Source organism: Macaca thibetana, chromosome 13 (assembly GCF_024542745.1).
Source record: "Macaca thibetana thibetana isolate TM-01 chromosome 13, ASM2454274v1, whole genome shotgun sequence".
Taxonomy (NCBI): domain Eukaryota; kingdom Metazoa; phylum Chordata; class Mammalia; order Primates; family Cercopithecidae; genus Macaca; species Macaca thibetana.
This window is the reverse complement of record NC_065590.1, coordinates 83301419-83326558: the sequence shown is the minus strand read 5'-3', so window position 1 is coordinate 83326558 and position 25140 is coordinate 83301419. Positions and strand designations below refer to the sequence as shown.

General features: G+C 40.6%; 2 protein-coding genes across 6 annotated transcripts in view; both read left to right on the top strand.

Moving 5' to 3' along the window:
- The window catches only part of UBXN2A (UBX domain protein 2A), a 71596-nt gene extending 50841 nt beyond the window's left edge, over window positions 1-20755 (top strand). For all 5 annotated transcript variants that reach the window (XM_050753676.1, XM_050753675.1, XM_050753677.1 and 2 more), the window contains exons 4-7: window positions 584-690; window positions 5902-6039; window positions 7703-7861; window positions 15456-20755. In XM_050753676.1, coding sequence (XP_050609633.1) covers window positions 584-690; window positions 5902-6039; window positions 7703-7861; window positions 15456-15654 — 603 coding nt within the window. In that variant the 3' untranslated portion in view covers window positions 15655-20755. The remainder of the gene's footprint in view (window positions 1-583; window positions 691-5901; window positions 6040-7702; window positions 7862-15455) is intronic.
- The window catches only part of FKBP1B (FKBP prolyl isomerase 1B), a 132074-nt gene that overhangs the window by 46755 nt on the left and 60179 nt on the right, over window positions 1-25140 (top strand). The gene's annotated exons all lie outside the window — the stretch shown is intronic.

Below are 25140 nucleotides of genomic sequence, written 5' to 3'. Positions count from 1 at the left end.
TCCTTATATTTTAATGTTTATGAAACCAGTTGTATTAGTCCATGTTTACGCTGCTGATAAAGACATACCCGAGACTGGGAAGAAAGGAAGTTTAATTTGACTTACAGTTCCACATGGCTGGGAGGTCTCATGATCATGGCACCAGCAGCAGAAAATGAGCAAGAAGCGAAAGTGGAAACTCCTCATAAACCCTCCAGATCTTGTGAGACTTACTCACTATCACAAGAATTGCATGAGAAAGATGGGCCCCCATGATTTAATTATCTCCCCCTTGGTCCCTCCCACAACACATGGGAATTCTGGGAGATACAATTCAGCTTGAGATTTTGGTGGGGACACAGCAAAACCATATCAATGATTTTAATTTTTTGTAGAAACTGGGTCTTGCTATGTTGCCAGGGCTGGTGTCCAACTCCTAGGCTCAAGCAGTCGTGCCTTGGCCTCCCAAAGTGCCCAAAGTGCTGGGATTACAGGAGTGAACCACCCTACCCAGCTTGAATAGTGATAGAAGAAATTTTCAAAGAACATTCAATCCTACTACATTTTATTAACATGATGCATTTTGTTTCCTACTGTTTTGCAGGTAGATGTAAATATAAAATTATGGAAAAACGGATTCACCGTCAACGATGATTTCAGAAGTTATTCCGATGGTGCCAGTCAGCAGTTTTTGAACTCCATCAAAAAAGGGTGAGTAGCCAGGTGTGGTGGCTCAAGCCTGTAATCCCAAAACTTTGGCAGGCTATGGCGAGAGGATTGCTTGAGCTCAGGAGTTCAAGGCCAGCCTGGGTAGTAACATAGCCAGACCTTATCTCTACTTAAAAAAAACATTACCCAGCCAGCCCAGCTACTCAGGATTGCTTGCACGTGGGAGATTGAGGCTACAGTGAGACATACTTGCATCCTGCACTCCAGCCTGGGCAACAGCACGAGGCCCTGTCTCCAAAAAAAAAAAAAAGGCAGGGGATGGGGGGCAGCGGGCATGGTGGCTCGTGCCTGTGATCCCAGCACTTTGGGAGGCCGAGGCGGGCAGATCACCTGAGGTTGGGAGTTCCAGACCAGCCTGACCAACATGGAGAAACCCCATCTCTACTAAAAATACAAAATTAGCCAAGTGTGGTGGCACATGCCTGTAATCCCAGCTACTCGGGAGGCTGAGGCAGGAGAATGGCTGAAATCCAAGAGGCGGAGGTTGCAGTGAGCCAAGATTGCACCATTGCACTCTAGCCTAGGCAACAAGAGCAAAACTCCATCTCAAAAACAAAACAAAACAAAAACAAGGTGGGGTAAGTAATCTTTGTAATAGGAAGATACTTTAGGCTTTTTTTTTTTTTTTTGGTGAAAGAATCTATGTTAATGTTCACACACCCCCTACACATTCACAGATACACTTTTTCTTTTGTACATTTACATTTTTATAAGATGAATTTTCTTAAGAGAACCACAACTACAGGTTTTTTTTCAAGATGGTGTCTCGCTCTTTCACTCAGGCTGGAGTACGGTGGCATGATCTCAGCTCAATGCAGCCTCCGCATTCTGGGGTCAAGTGATTCTCGTGCCTCAGCCTCCCGAGTAGGTGAGATTACAGGTGCCTGCCACGGTGCCCGTCTAATTTTTATATTTTTAGTAAAGAACAGGGTTTTACCATGTTGGCCAGGCTAGTCTCGAACTCCTTACCTCAAGTGATGATCTGCCTGCTCTGCCTCCCAAAGTGCTGAGATTACAGGCGTGAGCCACTACGCCCAGCCAACAACTATAATTTTGAAGAAAGTTTAGGAACTTGAATTCTGATCAACTCAAATCTTACTTAAACTAATTTACTAAGTATTTTCTAATACCTCATTTTCTTTATTATTTAATATTTATGTTTAAATATCTTTAAAGTCTTTAAAATAATCATGGTAGAACTCTCTCTGACCCTTCTCTGGCTTGGCAGGCTGCCCGATTAATGAATAAAAATTTTAAAAGAAAAAAAATTGTTGCCAGACACACTGGCTCACATCTGTAATCCCAGCACTTTGGGAGGCTGAGGCCGGTAGATCACAAGGTCAGGAGTTCGAGACCAGCCTGGCCAACATAGTGAAACCCCATCTCTACTAAAAATACAAAAATTAGCCGTGCATGTTGGCACATGCCTGTTAGTCCCAGCTACTCGGGAGGCTGAGGCAGGAGAATCGCTTGAACCCGCGAGGCAGAGGCTGTGGTGAGCCAAGATCATACCACTGCACCCTGGCCTGGGCAACAGAGCCAGACTCCATCTCAAAAAAAAAAAATTGTAATGTTTACTATATATTTATGAATCTTAAGTATTATACATGCTTGGTCTAGAAAATTTTTTTAAGTATTAAGAACTCAAAAATCAGCCAGGCGTTGTGGCTCATGCCTGTAATCGCAGCACTTTGGGAGGCCGAGGTGGGTGGATCACCTGTGGTCAGGAGTTCAAGACCAGCCTCGCCAACATGGCGAAACCCCATCTCTACTAAAATATACTAAAATTAGCCGGGCAAAGTAGCAGGTGCCTGTAATCTCAGCTACTTCAGAGGCTGAGGCAGGGAGAATTGCTTGAACCCAGGAGGCGGAGGTTGCAGTGAGCCAAGATGGTGCCACTGCGCTTCAGCCTGGGTGACAGAGCGAGATTCTGTCTCAAAAAAAAAGAACTTAAAAATCACTTATAATTTAACCACTCACAAGTAACTATTGTTAACATTTTTGTTGAATTTCATTCTATCATTTCTGTCCATAGATGCATATATATACTACATATATATTTATGTTTAAAACAATTTTAAAATCATCATCAAATATTTCAATATATCTGAATATTATTTTATCACAACAGTGCCCCATAATTTTTATATATACTTAAATGTTCTTGGCAGCATAGATTTTTTTGTTTTTATGTTTTTTGAGGCTGGAGTGCAGTGGCATGATCATAGCTCACTGCAGCTTCAAACTCCCCATCTCAAGTGGTCCTCCTACCTCGGCCTCCCAAATAACTGGAACTATAGGTGTGTGTCACCATGCCCAGCTAATTTTTTTAAAATTTTTAGTAGAGATGAAATCTTGCTATGTTACCCAGGCTGGTCTCAAACTCCCGAGCTCAAGCGATCCTCCTGCCTCGACCTGCCAAAGTGCTGGGATTACCAGCGTGAGCCACCATGCCCAGCCAAGTATTTTAAACTTTGCCACTATGAAAAATATTTTTGACTATTTTCTTGTACTTATGTAAAAAAAAAAAAAAACCCAGCTTTGTTTAGATATAATTAACCTACCATAAAATTCATCCCTTTGAAGTATATAGTTCAGTATTTTTAATACGTCTACAGAGTTTTACAGTCATCAGCACAGTCTAATTTCAGAATATCATTATCACCCCCAAAAGCCAAATATATTGCTGAAAGAAAAAAAAAATCAGATACTAGAAGTCACTCTCCATTTTTCCCTTCACTGCAGCCCTAACATAACCATGAATCCACTTTGTGTCTATCTCTATGGATTTCCGTCTCTATGTATTTGCCTGTTCAACTCATTTTCACATTTTGGGCTATTATGAATAATGCTACTATGAACATTTATATACAAGTTTTTGTGTGGTCATATGGTTTCATTTCTCTCAGGTATAAATCTAGGAGTGGAATTATTAACTCTTATGTTGACTTTATGAAGAACTGCCCAAATGTATTCCAAAGTGGCTGTACCATTTAACATTCCTACCAGCCATGTATGAGGGTTCCAATTTTCCACATCCTAATACATGTTAGCTTCTGTTTTTTTAAATTATAGCCATTTTAGTGGTTGTGAAGGGGTATGTCATTCTGGTTTTGATTTACATTTCTCTAATGACCAGTGATGTTGAGTGTCTTTTCATGTGCTTATTGGCCATTTGTACATCTTCTTTGGAGAAATGTCTGTTCAAATCCTCTGTCCAGTTTTTTGCTTCTTTTTTTTTTTTTTTTTTTTTTTTTTGAGACAGAGTCTTACTCTGTCGGCCAGGCTGGAGTGCAATGGCATGATCTCGGCTCACTGCAACCTCCACCTCCCAGGTTCAAGTGATTCTCCTGCCTCAGCCTCCCAAGTAGCTGGGATTACAGGCATGTACCACCACACCCGGCTAGGGTTTTACCATGTTGGCCAGGCTGGTCTTGAACTCCTGACCTCTGGTGATCCACCTGCCTGGGCCTTTCACATTGCTGGGATTAGAGGCGTGAGCCACTGTGCTTAGCCTGTTTATATTTTCAGGTGGGTTATTTGCCTTTTTGTTGTAAGAATTCTTCATTTTTTCTGAATACAAATTCCTTATCAGATACATGATTTGCGAATATTTTATCTCATTCTTTGAGTGCCTTTTAACTCAAACAGAAAAAAATAAAACAATTACATAGAATTGCGGTATGTATAGAGTGGTATTTATTCACTAAAATATTTTTTAAACTTTCTTATTGAAGTATGGCTTATCTACACAAAAATAAAGGCCAGGTAGGCCAGGTGCAGTGGCTAATGCCTGTAATCTCAGCACTTTGGGAGGCGAAGGCAGGAGGATTATTTGAGCCCAGGAATTAAACCAGCCCTGGCAACATAGCGAGAACCTTTCTCTACAAAAAAAAACCAAAAAAATCACCTGGGTGGCGCACGCCTGTAGTCTTGGCTACTCAGGCAGCTAAGATGGGACAATTGCTTGAGCCCAAGAGGTCGCAGCTACAGTGAGCCATGTTGGTGCCACTGGACTCCAGCCTGGGCAACAGAGTGAGTTCCTATCTCAAAAAAAAAAGAAAGAAAAAGAAAAAAGAAAAGTACAGAAATCATAAATATATACTAAATGAATTTGTGTTATTTCTGTTATCAGAATAAATCAACTACTTTATTAGAATTTGTTAAAATTTGTCCTTTGGCCAGGCGTGGTGGCTCACACCTGGAATCCCAACACTTTGGGAGGCTGAGGTGGGCAGATCACTTGAGCCTAGGAGTTCAGGACCAGCCTGGACAACATGGTGAAACCCCATCTTTACAAAAAATACAAAAATTAGCTGGGCATGGTGGCCTATAGTCCCAACTACTCAGGAGTCTGAGGCAGGAGGATCGCTTCAGCCCAGGAGGTCATGCAGTGAGCCATGATTGCACCTCTGCACTCCAGCCTGGGCAACAGAATGAGACCCTGTCCACCCCACCCCCACCAAAAACAAAAACAAAAAACTCAAATTGCTTAGTTAACAGCGATGTCCAGTCTTTTGGCTTCCTGGGTTACATTGGAAGAAGAAGAATGGTCTTGGGGCACACATAAAATACGAAAATACACTAATACTAACGATAGCCAATAAGCTTAAAAAAATTGCAAAAAAATCTCATAAATCTCATAATGTTTTAAGAAAGTTTACAAATTTTTGTTGGGTCATATTCAAAGCCATCCCAAGCCACCGGTTGGACAAGCTTGGTATAGTATATAGTCATCAAGTATTTCATGACTTTAGTACTATTCTAGGTACTGCTATAAAACTCATGCTGGTTGCGGGGCGGTGGTTCACGCCTATAATCCCAGCACTTTGGGAGGCTGAGGGAGGAAGATCGCTTGAGCCCAGGAGTTCAAGACCAGCCTGGACAAGATCCTGTCTCTACAGAAAATTTTAAAAATATATGTTTTCACAATAAAAAATAATAATAATTAAAACTCATGCTATTCATGAGCTTATGGTCTTAAAAATTATATTGTTCTTATGGGTTTTTGGTGTTGTTCATATTATTTAACTACATTGTTTTGAATATATTTGGTTATTTCATTGTAGGGAATATTATATATCTTATTTCTGTATATTTCTACGTATTATTCATTTTTTGTATGTACAGAATGTTTTTCAGAGAAATAAAATACCCGGGGAGCTTTATCATTTTATTTCTTTGTTTTCCAAGGGAATTACCTTCAGAATTACAGGGAATTTTTGATAAAGAGGAGGTGGACGTTAAAGTTGAAGACAAGAAAAATGAAATATGTTTGTCTACAAAGCCTGTGTTCCAGCCCTTTTCAGGACAGGGTCACAGACTAGGAAGGTAAGTATGCCTATTGTCTTGTTTTCCATAGATCAAGGCTTAACTAATATTCTGTCTATCATTATTTTACCCATGTAGACCACATGAATAGAGCTTATCATTTCTCCCATTGGAAATTAGATTTTTTTTAATGTTAATTTTTATGAGGACTCCTAAGTCATAGTTACCTAAGTGTATATTCACAATGCCTGGCCGGGTGCAATGGCTCATGCCTGTAATCCCAGCACTTTGGGAGGCCAAGGTGGGCGGATCACCTGAGGTCAGGAGTTCGAGACCAGCCAGACAAACATGGAGAAACCCTGTCTCTACTAAAAATACAAAAAAATTAGCCAGTCATGGTGGCACATGTCTGTAATCCCAGCTCCTCAGGAGGCTAAGGCAGGAGAATCGCTTGAACCCAGGAGGCAGAGGTTGCAGTGAGCCAAGATCGTGCCATTGCTCTCCAGTCTAGGCAACAAGAGTGAAACTCCATTTCAAAAAAAAAAAAAAAAATGCCAGCACCACACTAAAAAATCTTGGAGGTTTTTTTGGTTTTTTCAAATCAGAAGGGCTTGGCTCTTTATGGACAGAATTCAATTGGTAAGTTCTTTTCTCTCTCTTTCACTCACTACTATAGAGTACATGTGCTAGCTTTTGAATATTATTGTTCTTTTTTTTTTTCTTTTCTTTTTTTTTGAGACAGAGTCTCACTCTGTTGCCCAGGCTGGAGTGTAGCAGCATGATCTTGGCTCACTGCAACTTCTGCCTCCCTGGTTCAAGCAATCCTTCTGCCTCAGCCCTTCTAGTAGCTGGGATTACAGGCACACACCCCCATGCCCAGCCAATTTTTGTATTTTTAGTAGAGACAGGGTTTCGCCATGTTGGCCAGGCTGGTCTTGAACTCCTACCCTCAGGTGATCCACCCACCTCGGCCTCCCAAAGTGCTGGGATTACAGATGTGAGCCACCACGCCCAGCCTATTATTCTCTTTTATGGTTACCACTGCCTGCAACATTTTGTTCTATGATCTATGTATGAATTTTGAGGTAATAAAAATGAAAATCAGTGTCAGTATCAAAGCCTTAAATTATTTTCAAGTTTTACAGTTTCCATCCTATCTAACAGAATATGCAGAGAGATTAGATAGATATGGGAGCTCTTTGATTTTTATAAATTCTCATATTTTTAATTATCAAGATTGGTAAGGTGCATACATATTCATCCACATGTACAAATATATCTGGATGCACCCTTCAGAATGATCAGGAAGTACTTTATTTAGTTTCTTTTTCATTATAACCTAAGGACTAAGCTCAATAAAGAATTTATCATTTATTTTAGAAATTTAACCTGGGCAGTAGGTAAAGGTAAAGTCCATAGATCTGTGAACCTTCTTTAAAATTATCCATTCTGTAAAGCACTACTCAATAAATACCAGTAATAATATATGTAGCTTACAAATTACTTGGATATGTATAGTTTCATCAGATTATTAGAACCATCATACCATCATATATTGTGGACATAAATAATATATCTTTCGTTATTATTGAAGAAACAGATATAACTTAGAAAAATCTTCCTAAAAGCTATACTTGCTGTAATATTTTTATAGTAATTATTTAATGATAAAGGTTTATTGAATGGAAAAACATGTCTAACTTTGTTGTCTGGATTTCCTTAGTGCCACACCAAAAATTGTTTCTAAAGCAAAGAATATTGAAGTTGAAAATAAAAATAATTTGTCTGCTGTTCCGCTGAACAACTTGGAACCCATTACTAATATACAGATCTGGTTAGCCAATGGGAAAAGGATTGTTCAGAAATTTAACATTTCTCATAGGTGAGTCTTCAATTTCAGTATATGATTTTTTTTCACCAAGTTTAAATTTCATTTCTTCTTTTCAGTTTGGTCAACAGTTTAATTTTAGAGATAGAATCTTTGTTGCCCAGGCCAGAGTGCAGTAGCACAGTCATAGCCCACTGCAGTCTTGAAGTCCTGGATTCAAGCAGTCCTCCCACCTCAACCTCCTGAGTTATAGAACTACAGCCACATGCCACCATGCCCCGCTAACTTTTATTTTTTTTTATTTATGTATTGCCAGCTAATTTTAAAAACTGTTTTGTAGAAAGGGGGTCTCACTCTGTTGCCCAGATTGGTCTCAAACTCCTGGACTGAATTCATCCTCCTGCCTTAGCCTGGGCTTACAGGCATGAGCCATTGCATCCTGCCAAGCATTCTATCTATCTATCCAACTATCTATCTATCTATCTATCTATTTATTTATTTATTTTTGAGACAGAGTCTCGCTCTGTTGCCCAGGCTAGAGTGCAGTGGCGCAATATAGTGAGACCTCATCTCTACAAAAAAAAACTTTTTTAATTAGCTGAACATGGTGGTGCACATCCGCAGTCCCAGCTACTTGGGAGGAGAATCGCTTGAGCCTAAGAGGTAGACACTGCAGTGAGACGAATTGCACCACCACACTGCAAGTCTGGGTGACAGTGAGAACCTATCTCAAAAAATAATAATAATAACAATGAAGTATTTTCAGTCTGTTTTGGGATTTTGATTCTCATCATTTGATTCATTTTTCTGTTTAACTAGACACATAATTATAAAAGAATTATTTTTAATGTTTTAAATTAGTCATTAGCATTATATGCATACCCTTCTGTTAATTGTAGTGAAAGAATGAAAATACAGAAAAGCATTAAAAGAAATTGAAGTTCATATGAATTCCACTGCTCAGAGATAATCATTATCATCAGTTTGATGCAGTCTTTTATTTCTTCTTAAAAGCTTTTTTTTTTTTTTTTTTTGAGACAGAGTGTTCTCCAGGCTGGAGTGCAGTGGCACGATCTCGGCTCACTGCAACCTCCATCCCCCGAGTTCAAGTGATTATCCTGCCTCAGCCTCCTGAGTAGCTGGGATTACAGGCATGTGCCACCATGCCTGGCTAATTTTTGTATTTTTAGTAGAGATAGGGTTTCACCATGTTGCCCAAGCTGGTCTCAAACTCCTGACCTCAGGTGATCCGCCCACCTCAGCCTCCCAAAGTGCTGGGATTACAAGCATGAGCCACCATGCCCAGCCTTCTTAAAAGCTTTTTTTGGCTGGGTGTCGTGGCTCCTGCTTGTAGTCCCAGCAATTTGGGAGGCTAGGGACTATTCAGGAGGCTGAGATGGCAGAATCACCTGAGCCCAGGAGGTTGAGGCTGCAATGAGTCATGATCTCACCACTGTACTCCAGCCTGGGTGACAGAGCAAGACCCTGTCTCAAAAGGAAGAAAAAAAAAAGTTTGTTTTGTTTTAATTAAAAATAGAAACATACCATATATAGCATATGTCGTTTTTCCTTTTGTAAAAATTATTTATTTTTCAGGAAATGTAGCACAGATAAATAACAAATATACAGAGAAACTTAAAAGAATAAGAATAAAATACATATGTACCACCTACCTCAGAACATAGATTCTTATCAGTATACCTTATGTGTCTTTCTGTGATCATGTCTCTTTTCTTCTGGGGAAGAGAGAAATAACCACTGTCCTAAATTTGTGTTGATAATTTGCTGCTTTTATTTATAGCTTTACCTAGTATATACGTATTCCTAAAATATACTAAATTGTTTTTCTTATTTTCAAATAATTACTCCAAATTTCAAACCAGCAAAAACTTACAGAAAAGGTGGTCACGCCTATAATCCCAGCACTTTGGGAGGCTGAGATGGGCGGATCACGGGGTTAGGAGATCGAGACCATCCTGGCTAGCACAGTGAAACCCTGTCTCTACTGAAAGTACAAAAAATTAGCCAGGCGTGGTAGCGGCCGCCTGTAGTCCCAGCTACTCGGGAGGCTGAGACAGGAGAATGGCATGAACCTGGGAGGCGGAGCTTGCAGTGAGCCAAGATCACGCCATTGCACTCCAGCCTGGGTGACAGAGCGAGCCATCTCAAAAAAAAAAAAATAATAAATAAAAAATCACAGAAAAGGTTCAAGAACAATATAAAGAACTTTTCTTGACTGGGCTCAGTGACTCCTGCCTGTAATCCCAGCATTTTAGGAGGCCAAGGCAGGCAGATCACAAGGTCAGGAGTTTGAGACCAGCCTGACCAAAATGGCAAAACCCCTTCTCTACTAAAAAGACAAAAATTAGCCAGCTGTGGTGGCACATGTCTGTAATCCCAGCTATTCAGAAGGCTAAGGCAGGAGAATCACTTGAACCTGGGAGGCAGAGGTTAGGCTCCATCTCAAAAAAATAAAGCAACTTTTCTCCCTAAGCATTCAAGAATTAGTGCCAGTCTGATGACCCATCACTTGAAATACTTAGGTATAGATTATCTATAAACAAGGACCTTCTCCCACATAACCACAATACAGCCATTTAAATCAGGAAACTTAACCTTAATATGCTTGTGTCGACTAATAGACCCTAATTCAAGATCTTCCATTTTATCTAATAACTTCCTTTATAGCAAAAGGCCATTCAGAATTACACATTGCACTTAGTTGTGATATGTCAGCTTGAAATAGTTCCTTGTCTTCCTTTGATTTTTATAACCTTGACTTTTTTTTTTTTTTTTGAGATGGAGTCTCGCTCTGTCGCCCAGGCTGGAGTGCAGTGGCCAGATCTCAGCTCACTGCAAGCTCTGCCTCCCGAGTTCACACCATTCTGCTGCCTCAGCCTCACAAGTAGCTGGGACCACAGGCCTCCGCCACCACGCCTGGCTAGTTTTTTGTATTTTTTAGTAGAGACGGGGTTTCACCGTATTAGCCAGGATGGTCTCGATCTCCTGACCTCGTGATCCACCCGTCTCGGCCTCCCAAAGTGCTGGGATTACAGGCTTGAGCCACCGCGCCCGGCCAACCTTGACTTTTTAAAGTATTACAAGCCAATTTATCTTGTTTGATGCTTCCTTATATTTAGGTCACTAATTTTGGCAGGGTGTGACAGAACTAATGCTTTGTACGTCTCATTGTATTCCAACAGGTGGCATCATTTACATTTGTCCCATTATGATGATGTTAAATTTGACACTTGATTAAAGTAGTCTCTACCAGAGTTCTTTACTGTAAAGTTATTCATTTTCCCTTTGTAATTAATCTGTATTTTGTGGGGAAGGACTTTGAAATAGGATACTTATGTTCCTCACAAGACCTCAGATCGATTGATTGATTGATTGATTTATATCTATATCTACTCATAGTTTCCTATTTTATTCAACAGTTTATGAACTCTTACCATCATTATTTATTTTGATATGCACATTGTCTCAGGTAGTTTGTGAGACCTCCTTTAAACTGGTTCCTGTGTTATTTTGAAATGCTCCCATAATTCTTGAACATTTCCTTGTTTTCAGCACAAAATTTTTTTTCAAGTTCATTCTATGCTTTTCCAGGAATCCCTTGTTCTTTTTAGTGGACAGTGATATTGACAATCTAGGATCTGGGTAGTACTAGATACACTTATTGGGATACCACTGCTTCCAGGCCCTCGGTGTGGAAAGAATTGTGTGTGTGTGTGTGTGTGTGTGAGCGCGTGCACACACACACACACACACACACACGCAAAAAAGAAAACTATTTCAAAAATTGAAGAGGGGATACTTCCAAACTCATTCTGTGAGGCCAGCATTACCCTGATAGCAAAATCAACAAAGACACACACAAAAAAACCTATACATACACATACGTGTATGTGTGTGTGTATATATATGTATATATATGCACTTATGTTTGTATCTGTATTTATTCCTGGTTTTTTTTTTTGAGACAGGGTCTCACTCTGTCACCCAGGTTGGAGTGCAGTGATATAATTAGAGATCACTGCAGCCTCCACCTCCCCAGACTCAGGTGATCCTCCTTAGTTTTTGTACTTTTAGTAGTGATGGGGTTTCACCCTCTTGCCCAGGCTAGTCTCGAACTCCTGGACTCAAGCAATCCACCTGCCTCGGCCTCCCAAAGTGCTAGGATTACAGGCATGAGCCACCACACCCGGCCTTATTTCTGTATTTTTATATATCAAAAACCATGAGTCCACGTAGATACCTCCAATTTTAGTCTGGTAGGGCCAGGCATGGTGGCTTATACCTGTAATCCCAGCACTTTGGGAGGCCTAGGCAGACAGACCACTTGCGCCTAGGAGTTCAAAACCAGTCTTGGCGACATAGTGAAACTCTATCTCTACAAAAAACACAAAAAGTAGCCAGATGTGGTGGCACTCACCTGCGGTCTCAGGTACTCAGGAGACTGAAGTAGGAGGATCACCTGTGCCCTGGGGAGGTCAAGCACTTTGGGAGCTGTGATTGCACTACTGTACTCCAGCCTAGGCAACAGAACCAGACCTTGTCTCAAAAAAAAAAAACCATAAGGTTTGTTCTAATTTTCTCCTTTCCATATTTGTAACTAACTTCTACAGTGCAAGGCCTGGCTCCAGTTATAGTTAACATATTTATGTATGTAATCAGTTTTCCTATATGTGGCCAATGTCCTTTTTCCACTGCTGCCTCCTACCCCACATGTAAGCCCTCGTCACCCTGCTTGGGCTTTGACTCTCCTTGTTGAATTCCAATATGGGTTCCCTCCTCTTCCTACTAGACTCTCTGACACATCATCACCCCAGGGCCCCCCTTCATTGGAATGCCTTCTCACACTGCATGACTTCAGGACTCCATGCCAATGACCTCCTCCCCTTGGTAGACTGACACTCTGGGCTGCCTCTCCTCAGATGCTCTCCTCACCACTGTCTGGATCTGACACACTGCAGTCAACTGCTCTTCCATATGAATGCTTTTTTACTCTGCTTGGGACAACCTGCTCTGTTTTGATTTTTACTGGGCAATGGCTGACTGATAGAGCCATGTAAACTTGCACTGTTACCAATAAAGATAGACTGAATAATTATTTTCATGTAATGGAAGACAGTAATCAAAAAATATTTGCAGCTGGGCGCGGTGGTTCAGGCCTGAAATCCCAGCACTTTGGGAGGCCGAGGTGGGCAGATCACTTGAGGTCAGGAGTTCAAGACCAGCCTGGCCAACATGGTGAAACCCCGTCTCTACAAAAAATACAAAAATTAGCTGAGTGTGGTGGCCCGCTCCTGTAATCCCAGCTACTTGGGAGGCTGAAGCAGGAAAATGGCTTGAACCCAGGAGGTGGAGGTTGCAGTGAGCTGAGATTACACCACTGCACTCCAGTCTGGGTGATAGAGCAAGACTCCATCTCAGAAGGAAAAAAAGTATTTGCTATGGCTGCACCCATCAACATGAATGAGTCCCAAAAACATAATGTGGAGATTAAAAAGCTATAGAACACATACACTATGATTCCATTCATGTCAAGTTGAAAAAAGCAAAACTGTTCTTAAAAGCTACTAAGCCATGACCCTTCTTCTCCTACCCGCCAGCTTGGATATTTTCCTCACCCTACTTGGACTCTGACACCCTGCACTAGACAGCTCTTATATGGCCACCACAACCCCCAGCATTTCTGAAACACATGTCTTCCGTGTTCTGTCCTACTGATGGCTTGGTGGCTTTCGGACTCAATCATTTAAAAAATTGTGTTTTTCTTCCGTTTTTTCTGCTTATTTTATTAGTTACCAAGAGAATTGTGCTAAAATCTCCAACTTTGATTATGTATGGATTTGTCTATTTCTTATGTACTTCTGTTAACGTTTGCTTTATATATTTTAAAGTTATATAATTAGGTCCAGCAGAGATGAAATTGTGTTTTTCTGATTAATTGACCTTGTTGGGGAGAAAAGATTTTCTTCAACCATTGCCTAGATTCATGGCTGAGACCCCTTTAACAAAAGACAGATTAACAAAAGAAATGCATGCAATTTTATATTTTATTTTATACACACACGCACACACACACACATACATACATACATATATGTATGTGTGTATTTATATATATATATGGTTTGTTTTTTTTTTGAGACAGAGTCTCGCTCTGTCGCCCAGGCTGGAGTGCAGTGGTGCCATCTTGGCTCACTACAAGCTCCGCCTCCCAGGTTCACACCATTCTCCCTGCCCCAGGCTCCCAAGTAGCTGGGATCACAGGCACCTACCACCACACCTGGCTAATTTTTTTATATTTTTAGTAGAGAAAGGGTTTGGCCATGTTTGCCAGTCTGATCTGGAACTGCTGACCTCAGGTGATCCGCCCACCTTGACCTCCCAAAGTGCTAGGATTACAGGCATGAGCCACAGCGCCCGGCCTCCTTTGTTTTTGTTTTATTTTGTTTTATTTGTTTGTTTTCTTTGAGACAGTCTCTCTCTGTTGCCTAGGCTGGAGTGTAGTGGCATGATCTCGGCTCTGGGTTCAAGGGATTCTCGTGCCTCAGCCTCCCAAGTAGTTGGGATTATAGGCACCCGCCACCACGCCTGGCTAATTTTTGGTGTTTTTGTTTTGTTTTGTTTTATGAGATGGAGTCTCACTCTGTCCCCAGGCTGGAGTGCAGTGGAGAGATCTCAGCTCACTGCAGTCTCTGCCTCCCAGGTTCAAGCGATTCTCCTGCCTCAGCCTCCTGAGTAGCTGGGACTACAGGTGTGTGCCAACACGCCCAGCTAGATGAAAGGTGACATGATCTCAGCTCACTGCACCTTCGTCTCCCAGGCTCAATGTTCGTCTCCCACCTCAGCCTCCTGAGCAGCTGGACCTGTCTTTTAAGTCCACACTCCAATCCTTCCACCTCCAGAAATCTTTCCCTAGTTCTTTTAACCTTTGTTTTCTTGCTTTTTATGTTTATGTTCTTTGACATAAGCTTTAACCTTTGGTTATCCAATTTTTGGTACCCAAATGAATACACAGGACTGGGTCTTAGACTTTTTTGGTAGCCCTTTCAGGTTTAGTAAAGTGGCACGTAGTGAATTTTAGTGAATTGATTGAATGAGAGAATTATTTCTTACGTAATATGCGTATTTCATTAATTGTAAGTTGCATATTTTTTCACATTTTAGCATCTGTGAAATGAGGATGCGTTCTATAATCCATGGCTACATGACCATCATGTTACAATTGTGACAGCCTCTCTAAAACATAGCCATAATTCCTTTGTCTTACCTAAGATAATTAACAGTAGTAATTCCTTATTGTCATCAAATTTCTGGGAGTCAGACTTTAAAAGATAGTCCAAATAATCAGTTATATCACAATTCAGTTATTCTCTGTATTAACATATCCAGAGTCTGGGTGTTGTGGCTCATGCCTATAATCTCAGCACTTTGGGAGGCTGAGGCAGGAGGATCAGTTGAGCCCAGGAGTTATGATGGCACCACTGCATTCCATCCTGGATGACAAAGCAAGACACTATCTCTAAAAATAACAATAATAACATATCCAGATACTTTTACCAGTTGTTATTACTATAAATTAGCTAATTCAAATTTTCATAAAATTATATTAATAGTTTTTGCTGTTTTACAGAGTAAGCCATATCAAAGACTTCATTGAAAAATACCAAGGATCTCAAAGAAGTCCTCCGTTTTCCCTGGCAACAGCTCTTCCTGTCCTCAGGTTGCTAGATGAGACACTCACACTGGAAGAAGCAGATTTACAGAATGCCGTCATCATTCAGAGACTCCAAAAAACTGCTGCACCTTTTAGAGAACTTTCAGAGCACTGATTTTTGATAGACTAAGTGGAAACTTTGCAAAGAAATGATGGTTGTAAGTGGACATGCAAACCAAAATTGGGGACTGGAGAAGTCAGACTCACTAGACTTTTGGTTTGAGTACTGTTGAACTCTCTCCTAATGAGAAGATGTTTAGATAAGTACAAGTTAAGAAAGTAGCATACGACTGGAAACTATATTCAGTGCACTTTCTCCAAAAGGCTACTCAGAAAAATAGACTTATTTTCAAATACCAGTTATCAATATATATTAAGTAGCTGTATTATTTAGAGTCTTAATATGGTATAAATTAGCGAATGTGTTCACAATATTCGTTCAAACATCATTCCTGGACAGCAGGGATTTATTTAAATGTTAGCTGCCTCAGAGTTTTTAAAGAGCTAAATACGACTGGGCGCGGTGGCTCACACCTGTAATCCCAGCACTTTGGGAGGCCAAGACAGGCAGATCACAAGGTCAAGAGATTGAGACCATCCTGGCCAACATGGTGAAACCCCATCTCTACTAAAAATACAAAAATTACCTGGGCGTAGTGGTGCACATCTGTAGTCCCAGCTACTCGGGAGGCTGAGGCAGGAGAATCGCTTGAACTCAGGAGGGGTAGGTTGCAGTGAGCTGAGATTGAGCAACTGCACTCCAGCCTGGCGACAGAGCAAGACCCCCTCTCAAAAATAAATAAAATAAAATAAAATAAAATAAAATTGTGGCCGGGCGCAATGGCTCATGCATGTAATCCCAACACTTTGGGAGACTGAGTTGGGAGGATCACTTGAAGCCAGGAGTTTAAAATCAGAATGGTCACCAGAGTGAGACCCCTGTCTATATATTTTTTTAATTTAAAAAATAAAAATAAAATTGTGTAGCTTAGTATAGTGTCAAGGTTAATCTGCCTACTCACATTTCTACACTTTCTAAAAATGTAATAAAAGAAAATTCTTTCTAGAAAACCTATTCCCTTTCCATTTTATTTTCTTTCAAAAATTACAGATTTGTTTTTGGCTAACATTTGGGATTAGCCATTCATTTGCCACCACTCAGAATCTAATGCCTATATGTGTCACATTACTAATATTTTTTAAATGAATCACATAAAATATGGTTTTCTGTTTCTTTGTTTGTTTGTTTGTTTGTTTGAGACGGAGTTTCGCTCTTATTGCCCAGGCTGGAGTGCAGTGGTGCAATCTCGGCTCACCACAACCTCCGCCTCCTGGGTTTAAGCGATTGTCCTCCCTCAGCCTCCCAAGTAGCTGGGATTACAGGCATACGCCACCATGCTTGGCTAATTTTGTATTTTTAGTAGACACAGGGTTTCACCATGTTGGTCAGGCTGGTCTCGAACTCCTGACCTCAGGTGATCTTCCCGCCTAGGCCTCCCAAAGTGCTGGGATTACAGGTGTGAGCCACTGTGCCCAGCTGGTTTTCTGTTTCATACATCACAGTCAACTTGTGAATACATTTAAAGATTATTTCATTTTGATATCACGAAGAAAAACATGCTTTATATCTTAGACTTTTAACTAAATCCAGTTAGACCTCAATTTTTCACTGTCAGATTAAATCCCCATACCTGAAAATAAGTTTAACATTTTTTTTTGCAAATGATCTGTTGAATCAGATTCAAAATGAAGTATGCATTGAGTGTGCCAAGGAACTAAGTGGTCCATAGCAGCAGTAATGTTCATAGGGTGCGAGATGCATGCCATGAAGCAGCAATTCTCAAACATTTTTATCTCAAGACCATTTGTTTATGTGAGCTGTATATATTACCATATTAAATATTAAATGCTTAAAATAGTTATTTATGGGCTGGGCACAGTGGCTCACGCCTGTAATCCCAGCACTTTGGGAGGTTGAGGCGAGTGGATCACAAGATCAGGTGATCGAAACCATCCTGTCCAACGTGATGAAACCGCATCTCTACTAAAAATACAAAAAAAAATAGCTGGGTGTGGTGGCGTGTGCCTGTAATCCCAACTACATGGGAGGCTGAGGCAGGAGAATCACTTGAACCCAGGAGGCAGAGGTTTCAGTGAGCCGAGATTGCACCACTGCACTCCAGCCTGGCAACAGAGCGAGACTCTGTCTCAAAAAAAAAAAAAAAAAAAAAAAAAAATTCATTTAAAAATAATAACTTCTGGCTGGACGTGGTGGCTCACACCTGTAATCCCAGCACTTTGGGAGGCCAAGACAGGTGGATCACTTGAGCCCAGGAGTTTGAGACCAGCCTGGGCAATAAGGCAAAACCCCATCTATAAAAATTACAAAAATTAGTCCGATGTGGTGGCTCACACCTGTAATCCCAGCACTTTGGGAGACTAAAGCAGGCAGATCACCTGACGTCAGGAGTTCGAGACCAGCCTGGTCAATGTGGTAAAACCATATCTGTACTAAAAATAAAAAAATTAGCTGGGCGTGGTGGCATGCGCCTGTAATCTTAGCTACTAGGGAGGCTGAGGGAGGAGAATTGCTTGAACTCAGGAGGCAGGGGTTGTAGTGAGCTGAGATTGTGCCACTGCACTCTAGCTTAGGCAATAGAGTAAAACCCTGCCATAATAATTTTTTTTTTTTTTTTTTGAGATAGAGTTTTGCCCTTTCACCCAGGCTGGAGTGCCATGGCGCAATCTCGGCTCACTGCAACTTGCGCCCCCCAGGTTCAAGCAATTCTTCTGCCTCCCGAGTAGCTGGGATTATAGGCACCCACTACCACGCCTGGCTAATTTTTGTATTTTTAGTAGAGATGGGGTTTCGCCATTTGGCCTGGCTGGCCTCTTAACTCCTAACCTCAGGTGATCCACCCGCCTCAGCCTCCCAAAATGCTAGGATTATAGGCATGAGCCATTGTGCCCAGCCAATAATAACTTATAAAACATGAAACAATTTAGTGGGAAAAGCGGCCGGCTTTTTTTGGGGAATTACTTTCTGTCATAAAGAAGATAGATGGGTTCTCATGTCTTCTACATTCAGTCTGTTATGCAGTCACATATCATGTAGACTCTGGAAAAAACCACTGTACACTTGTGAAAGAGTGAAAAGGAGCAAATAACGCCTTAGTATGATTATGAAAAACATTTTGACTTCACAGTGCCCTGAATGGGTCTCGGGAACCTCCAGGGATCCCTCAGGCACACTTTGAGAACCAATCTATATAAAGTGATGGTTCACAATGATTCTCAAGCCTTAGTTTCAGAATCATTTGGGGCAGCTTTTCAAAAATGCTATTCCTGCCACCTACCACAAGGATTCTGATTCATTGTGTCTGTGATGGGTCTCAGATCTCTGCATTTTTAATCTTACGTGATTCTTAAGTATGAGGTAGAAGTACCTTTCTTCAGGAAATTCTGTTCTAAGCTTTTACCCTGAGAAAATAAAACCTGCCTGCTTTCACCAGGGACAGTGGAAGACTCCACTGAAACAGATCTGCTAGACCACTAAGTTTATCCTTGTCACCCAGTTTGCTCTTGGAAAGAGTCTGTTACCTTTTGTCGCTGAACCAATCGTGACATAAACTTGTGCTTTACCTCCTGTAGCACAGCCAAGACAAGGCTGGAACATTTAATTAAGGTTTTTACTAAGGACTCAGGAATAGCAACAGGGAAATATCTATGTAACTAAATGACCTGACATAAAATCTATCTTCTGATTGCAGTCTATTGTGAGAATGCTGCTTTTCCTAGCTCCCAGCCTGCCTTAGGGCAGAAGGCTGTCTTTTTATTAGGAAAAGAGGGGAGGACAAAGGAGAGCCTTTTCCTTTTGTCCGTTACTCTTAGAAATGAATAGGTACATAATAGAAAATAAATATTTATTGTTGGTAATGTTTACACAGCAATGTTAGAGCCTCTCTGTAGTGAAACAAAAATAATATTCTTACCAAAAATTAAAAATTAAAAAATGAGGCAATGGTAAAAATCAATGAACTTATCTTTCTGATATAGAAAATAACACGATGATTGTTAATACATGTTCAGGAATCTAAGAAAATGTTTCATATAGGCCTATCATGTAGCATTTTTATTTGCATAATTATGGTCAACATATGATTCTCCATGTAGGGGTCTCTCATTGAGAATGTTTCTTGTGTACCAATAGAAAAGCCTCTTTGGTAGATTTTCCGGTTTATAATTATTTAACCAGAAGATACACAGGAGGTTCTATTGTATGTACCTGTAGAATACATCCCAGTAAGGGTCCTATGGAGAAAGACCTGTTGTCAGCAATAACCTTCATTATTCTAACTGTGAAACGTTCATTAATGTGAATAATATTCTCAAAGGTTCTCTACAATGAGAATCATCCAGTAAAGCTTTTTACCTGACAATTTAAAAGTTGTAAAGTTGTTAGTTAAATATGTAGAATTATCAAAAGAGATTGACTTTGGAAAACAAACTGAATTTGCTAAGGGAAGGAAAACTTGAAAATAATCATCTTAGATGTGGAATACAATTTGACCTAAGCAATTGTTTCAAAACTGTCTTCAGTTTCTTGAAAAAAATAGTTAGGGATGATATACAGAAATACATATCTAGGCCAGGCACGGTGGCTCATGCCTGCAATCCCAGCCCTTTGGGAGGCCGAAGTGGATGGATCACGAGGTCAAGAGATCGAGACCATCCTGGTCAACATGGTGAAACCCTGTCTCTACTAAAAATACAAAAATCAGCTGGGCGTAGTGGTGCGTGCCTGTAGTCCCAGCTACTCAGGAGGCTGAGGCAGGAGAATCACTTGAGCGCCGGAGGCAGAGGGTGCAGTGAGCCGAGATCGCGCCACTGCACTCCAGCCTGGGCAACAGAGCGAGACTCGTCGCAAAAAAAAAGAAAAAAGAAATACATATCTAATGTTACAGATTCTGGTTTATTGGTTAATTACTATGCATTTTTTTCCGTTTAAAAAATAATCTTATTTTATATACTTCTCTCAGTATAATTTTTCATGACATTTCAGCATGTTGATAATATGTGTGCATCTATTTCAGTGCCTTAAAGTATTTTGAGAGCAATCTTTTGCTGACAGTTAAAGAACTGTTAAGAATGAAATACTGTTCATTAAAAGGATCTGTGAAATCATTTACCCTTGTTATAAAATAGTTATATGCAAATACACTTGTCATTTTATTTGGCAGAGTCATTCAGTTTGATAATCAAACATTTATTAGGTGCCTTTGCTTTAACCAACATTACTTTCATTTAATACTCAGAAATGTAAAGATGTGATATTTTTGAATACTAACTCAATGGCGTGTTTAATTTTTCAACTATTCTTTGTGTCATGAGCTGAACTAGCATGAAGACTCTTTAGTAGGGTTTACTCCTTTGTTCCTTCTTTTCCTAAGTACAAACCATTTTATGAAAAAATTGCTCATTGCACTAAATCTTCAAATGGAAATGGCTTATTCAGTAGACCAATATTTGGCTCTTTGTCATTTGTTTTAATGTATTTTTTGCACAGATAATTTATATTCATTATAGAAAATTATAATATGCAGATATGCTAAAATGATCCTTAAATCACCTATTATTCTGCCTTTCACATACAACCACTGCCAGTTCTAGTGGTGCGTGCCTGTTGTCCCAGCTACTCGGGAGACTGAGGCAGCAGGATCGCTTGAGCCCAGAAGTTCTGGGGTGTAGTGTGCTCTGCCAGTCGGTCAGGTGTCTGCACTAAGTTTGGCATCAATTTGGTGATCTCACTGGAACTGGGGACCACCAGGTTGCCCACTGGAAAAGGAGCAAGAACGAATGCTGATCAGTAGTGGTATTACACCTGTGAATAGTCACTGCATTCCAGCTTGAACAACACAGGGGGAACTTGTCTCTTTTAAAAAGTGAAAAAAAAAAAAGCCGGGCGCAGTGGCTCTTGCCTGTAATCCCAGCACTTTGTGAGGCCGAGGTGGGCTGATCAGGAGTTCAAGACCAGCCTGGCTAACATGGTGAAACCCCGTCTCTACTAAAAATACAAGAATTAGCCAGGCATGGTGGCGGGCGCCTGTAATCCCAGCTACTCGGGAGGCTGAGGCTGAAGAATCACTTGAACCTGGGAAGCAGAGGTTGCAGTGAGCCGAGATCATGCCATTGCACTCCAGCCTAAGCGACAGAGCAAGACTCTGTCTCGAAAAAAAGAAAAAGTAAAAAATAAAATTTAGAAATTAAAAACTACTAGTAACATTTTGATGTGCATCCTTTCAGATATTTTTTAGTGTAGCAGCTTTTAGTCTTGTTTTAATTAAAAGGCAGCTGCCTTTTTTATTTTAATCCTACTTTATTGAAATCTAATTTATTTGTCTTTTACATTAAAAATTACATTATGAACTTACCGTCACTTTAAATAGAATAATAACTGTTAGGGAAATGCCTTTTATTATAATTACATTTTTTGCTGTCCAAAAAAGTTATTTTTTTTTTTTTTGAGACGGAGTTTCACTCTTGTTGCCCAGGCTGGAGTGCAATGGCGCGATCTCAGCTCACTGCAACCTCCACCTCCCAGGTTCAAGTGATTCTCCTCCCTCAGCCTCCCGAGTAGCTGGGATTAAAGGAGCCCACCACCACGCCTGGCTAATTTTGTATTTTTTTAGTAGAGACGGGATTTCACCATGTTGGTCAGGCTGGTCTTGAACTCCTGACCTCAGGTGATCCACTCACCTCAGCCTCCCAAAGTGCTGGGATTACAGGTGTGAGCCACTACGCCTGGTCATTTTCTAATTTTTAAAATTGTTTTCACCTGCTGCCTTTCAAACTTAAAATTGCAGTAGTATAAACAACAAAGCACAAGTGTTGAGAATGCAGTATTTCCAAACCTATTAAAAATGCATATCAATAGGATGTGCTTGAAAGTAGGTTACCTAGCTGAGCTCAGTGGCTCACACCTGTAATTCCCAACACTTAAGGAGGCAGAGGCAGGAATATAGCTTGAGCTCACGAGTTCGAGAGCAGTCTGGGCAACATAGCAAGATCCTATTCTTCACAAAAAGGAAAAAAAAAACACAAATTATAGAAGTAGATTATCTGAAGAAACTTTGGCTTTAGTTTATGTTTAACTTCCAAGGAATTAAATATTTAGCGCATGCATTATCTAACCTTTCTTTGTATTTGCAATTAGGGAAACAAAATGTACCCATTTTGTAGATTAAGGAATTAAGACATAAAATGGAATGACTTGCTCTAAACTGGGTAGTGTATCCTTTAGGATTAGATTTAGCTATGACAGAAAATCCAGAAAAATAGTTGCTTACAAGGTCAAATTCTATTTCCCATGCAAAAGTTCAGAGGGAAGCAGTTCAGGGCTGGTAGATCAACCTCATAAAATCATCAGATTGCTGTACTGTTGATCTGCCAGTCTCATCACTCTGTAAACTTGGGGTCTCAAGGTAGTTGCACTGGCACCAGCCAACACATTTGTATTTCAGCCAGTAGGAAGAAGCAGATTCCTTCCCTTTTAAATTTAAACAGCTTTATTGACGTGATTTACATGCTGTGCAATTCACCCATTTAAAGTATACAATTCAGGCAAGGCGAATGGCTCACTGTAATCCCAGCACTTTGGGAGGCAGAGGTGGATCACCTGAGGATCAGGAGTTCAAGACCAGCCTGGCCAACATGGTGAAAGCCCATCTCTACTACAAATATATAAATTAGCCGGGCGTGGTGGCACATGCCTGTATTCCCAGCTACTCGGGAGGATGAAGCAGGAGAATCACTTGAACCCGGGAGGTGAGGTTGCAGTGAGCCGAGATCGTGCCACTGCACTCCAGCCAGGGCAACAAAACAAGACTCTGTCTCAAAAAAATAAATAAATAAAAATAAAGTATACAATTCAATGGGTTTTAGTGTATTTATAAGGTTGTACAACCATCACAATTTAATTTTAGAAAATATTCATCCATTCTAAAACCCCATACACATTAGCAGTCACTCCCTAGCCCAGTCCCAGGCAAATACAAATATACATTCTGTCTCTCTATATTTGCCTATTCTAGACATTTGACATAAATGGAATCATACGACTTGTAATCTTTTGTGACTGGCTGCTTTTATTTAGCATACTGTCATCAAGGTTCATCTGTGTTGTAGCATGCATTGGTCCTTCATTCCTTTTTCTTGCCCAATAGTAGTCCATTGTATGGCTATACCACATTATATTTATTCATTCATAACCTGATGGACATTGGCTTGTGTCCTCTTTGGCATATATATACACATATATATGTGTGTGTGTATATATATATGAATGCTGCTAATGAACATTCGTGTTCAAGATTTTATGTGAACATGTTTTCATTTCTGAAGGGTGTATACACCTAAGACTGAAATTGCGGGTCATGTGGTAATTCCACGTTTTACTTTGAGAGATTGCCAAACTTTCCCAAAGGACCATCCCTAGTTTCTATTCCCACTAGCAGCATATAGGGGTTCTGATTTCTCCACATCCTCCCCAGTACTTGTCTCATTTTAATTACGGCCACCCTGTGGATATGAAATGGTATCTCACTGTAGTTTCGATTTGTATTTCCATGTGCTTACTGTTCATTTGTATATCTTTAGAGAAATATCCAGATTCTTTGCCCATTTGAGAATTGGATTGTCTTTTAATTGTTAAGTTGTGAAAGTTGATGCCCGTACAAATCCCTTTCCTCCCATTCTGTGGGTTGTCTTTATACCCACTTGTTGGAATTGTTTACAGCACAAAGGTTTTCGTTTTGAAAACTTTCGTAGTTCATCCAGCTTGTGCTTTTGGCGTCCTAAGAAACGATTGCCTGGCCCAGTATGATGAAGAGTCGCTCCTGGGTTTTTTGTGTTTGGTTGGTTTTTGTTTTTGTTTTTGAGATGGAGTCTCCCTCTGTCGCCCAGGCTGGAGGTGCAATGGCACGATCTCAGCTCACTGCAATTTTCGTCTCCCAGGTTCAAGCAATTCTCTTGCCTCAGCCTCCCAAGTAGCTGGGATTACAGGCGTGAGCCACCGTACCTGGTCCTTTCTCCTGTTTTTTCATAGGAGTTTTATATTATAGGTCTATGATGCATTTTCAGTTAATGTGTGCCCTTGTTACTGGTGGACGGTATCTGAGTCACGTGGCACTAAAATATGTAAGTGGGAAGGAATCTATATGGGTCTGCAGCAACCTCAGTTCCTGCCTCCTCAGAAGAAAGAATTCCACTGAGGGGCATAAGGCAGAAGGAGAGACTGAGGCAAGTTTTAGAGCAGGAGTAAAAGTTTATTAAAAAGCTCTACAGCAGAAATGAAAGGAAGGAAAGTACACTTGGAAGAGGACCAAGCAGGTGACCTGAAAGACAAGTACACAGTTTGACCTTTTGACCTGAGGTCTTATACATTGGCATACTTCTGGGGTCTTGCATCCCTTCTCCCCTGATTCTTCTCTTGGGGGGCCTGTCTGCATGGACAGTGGCCTGCCAGCACTTGGGAGGGGAGTGTGCACACTGCGTTTCCTGGAGTTGTACCCATGCTCACTGGAGGCCTTCTTCCCTTACCAGT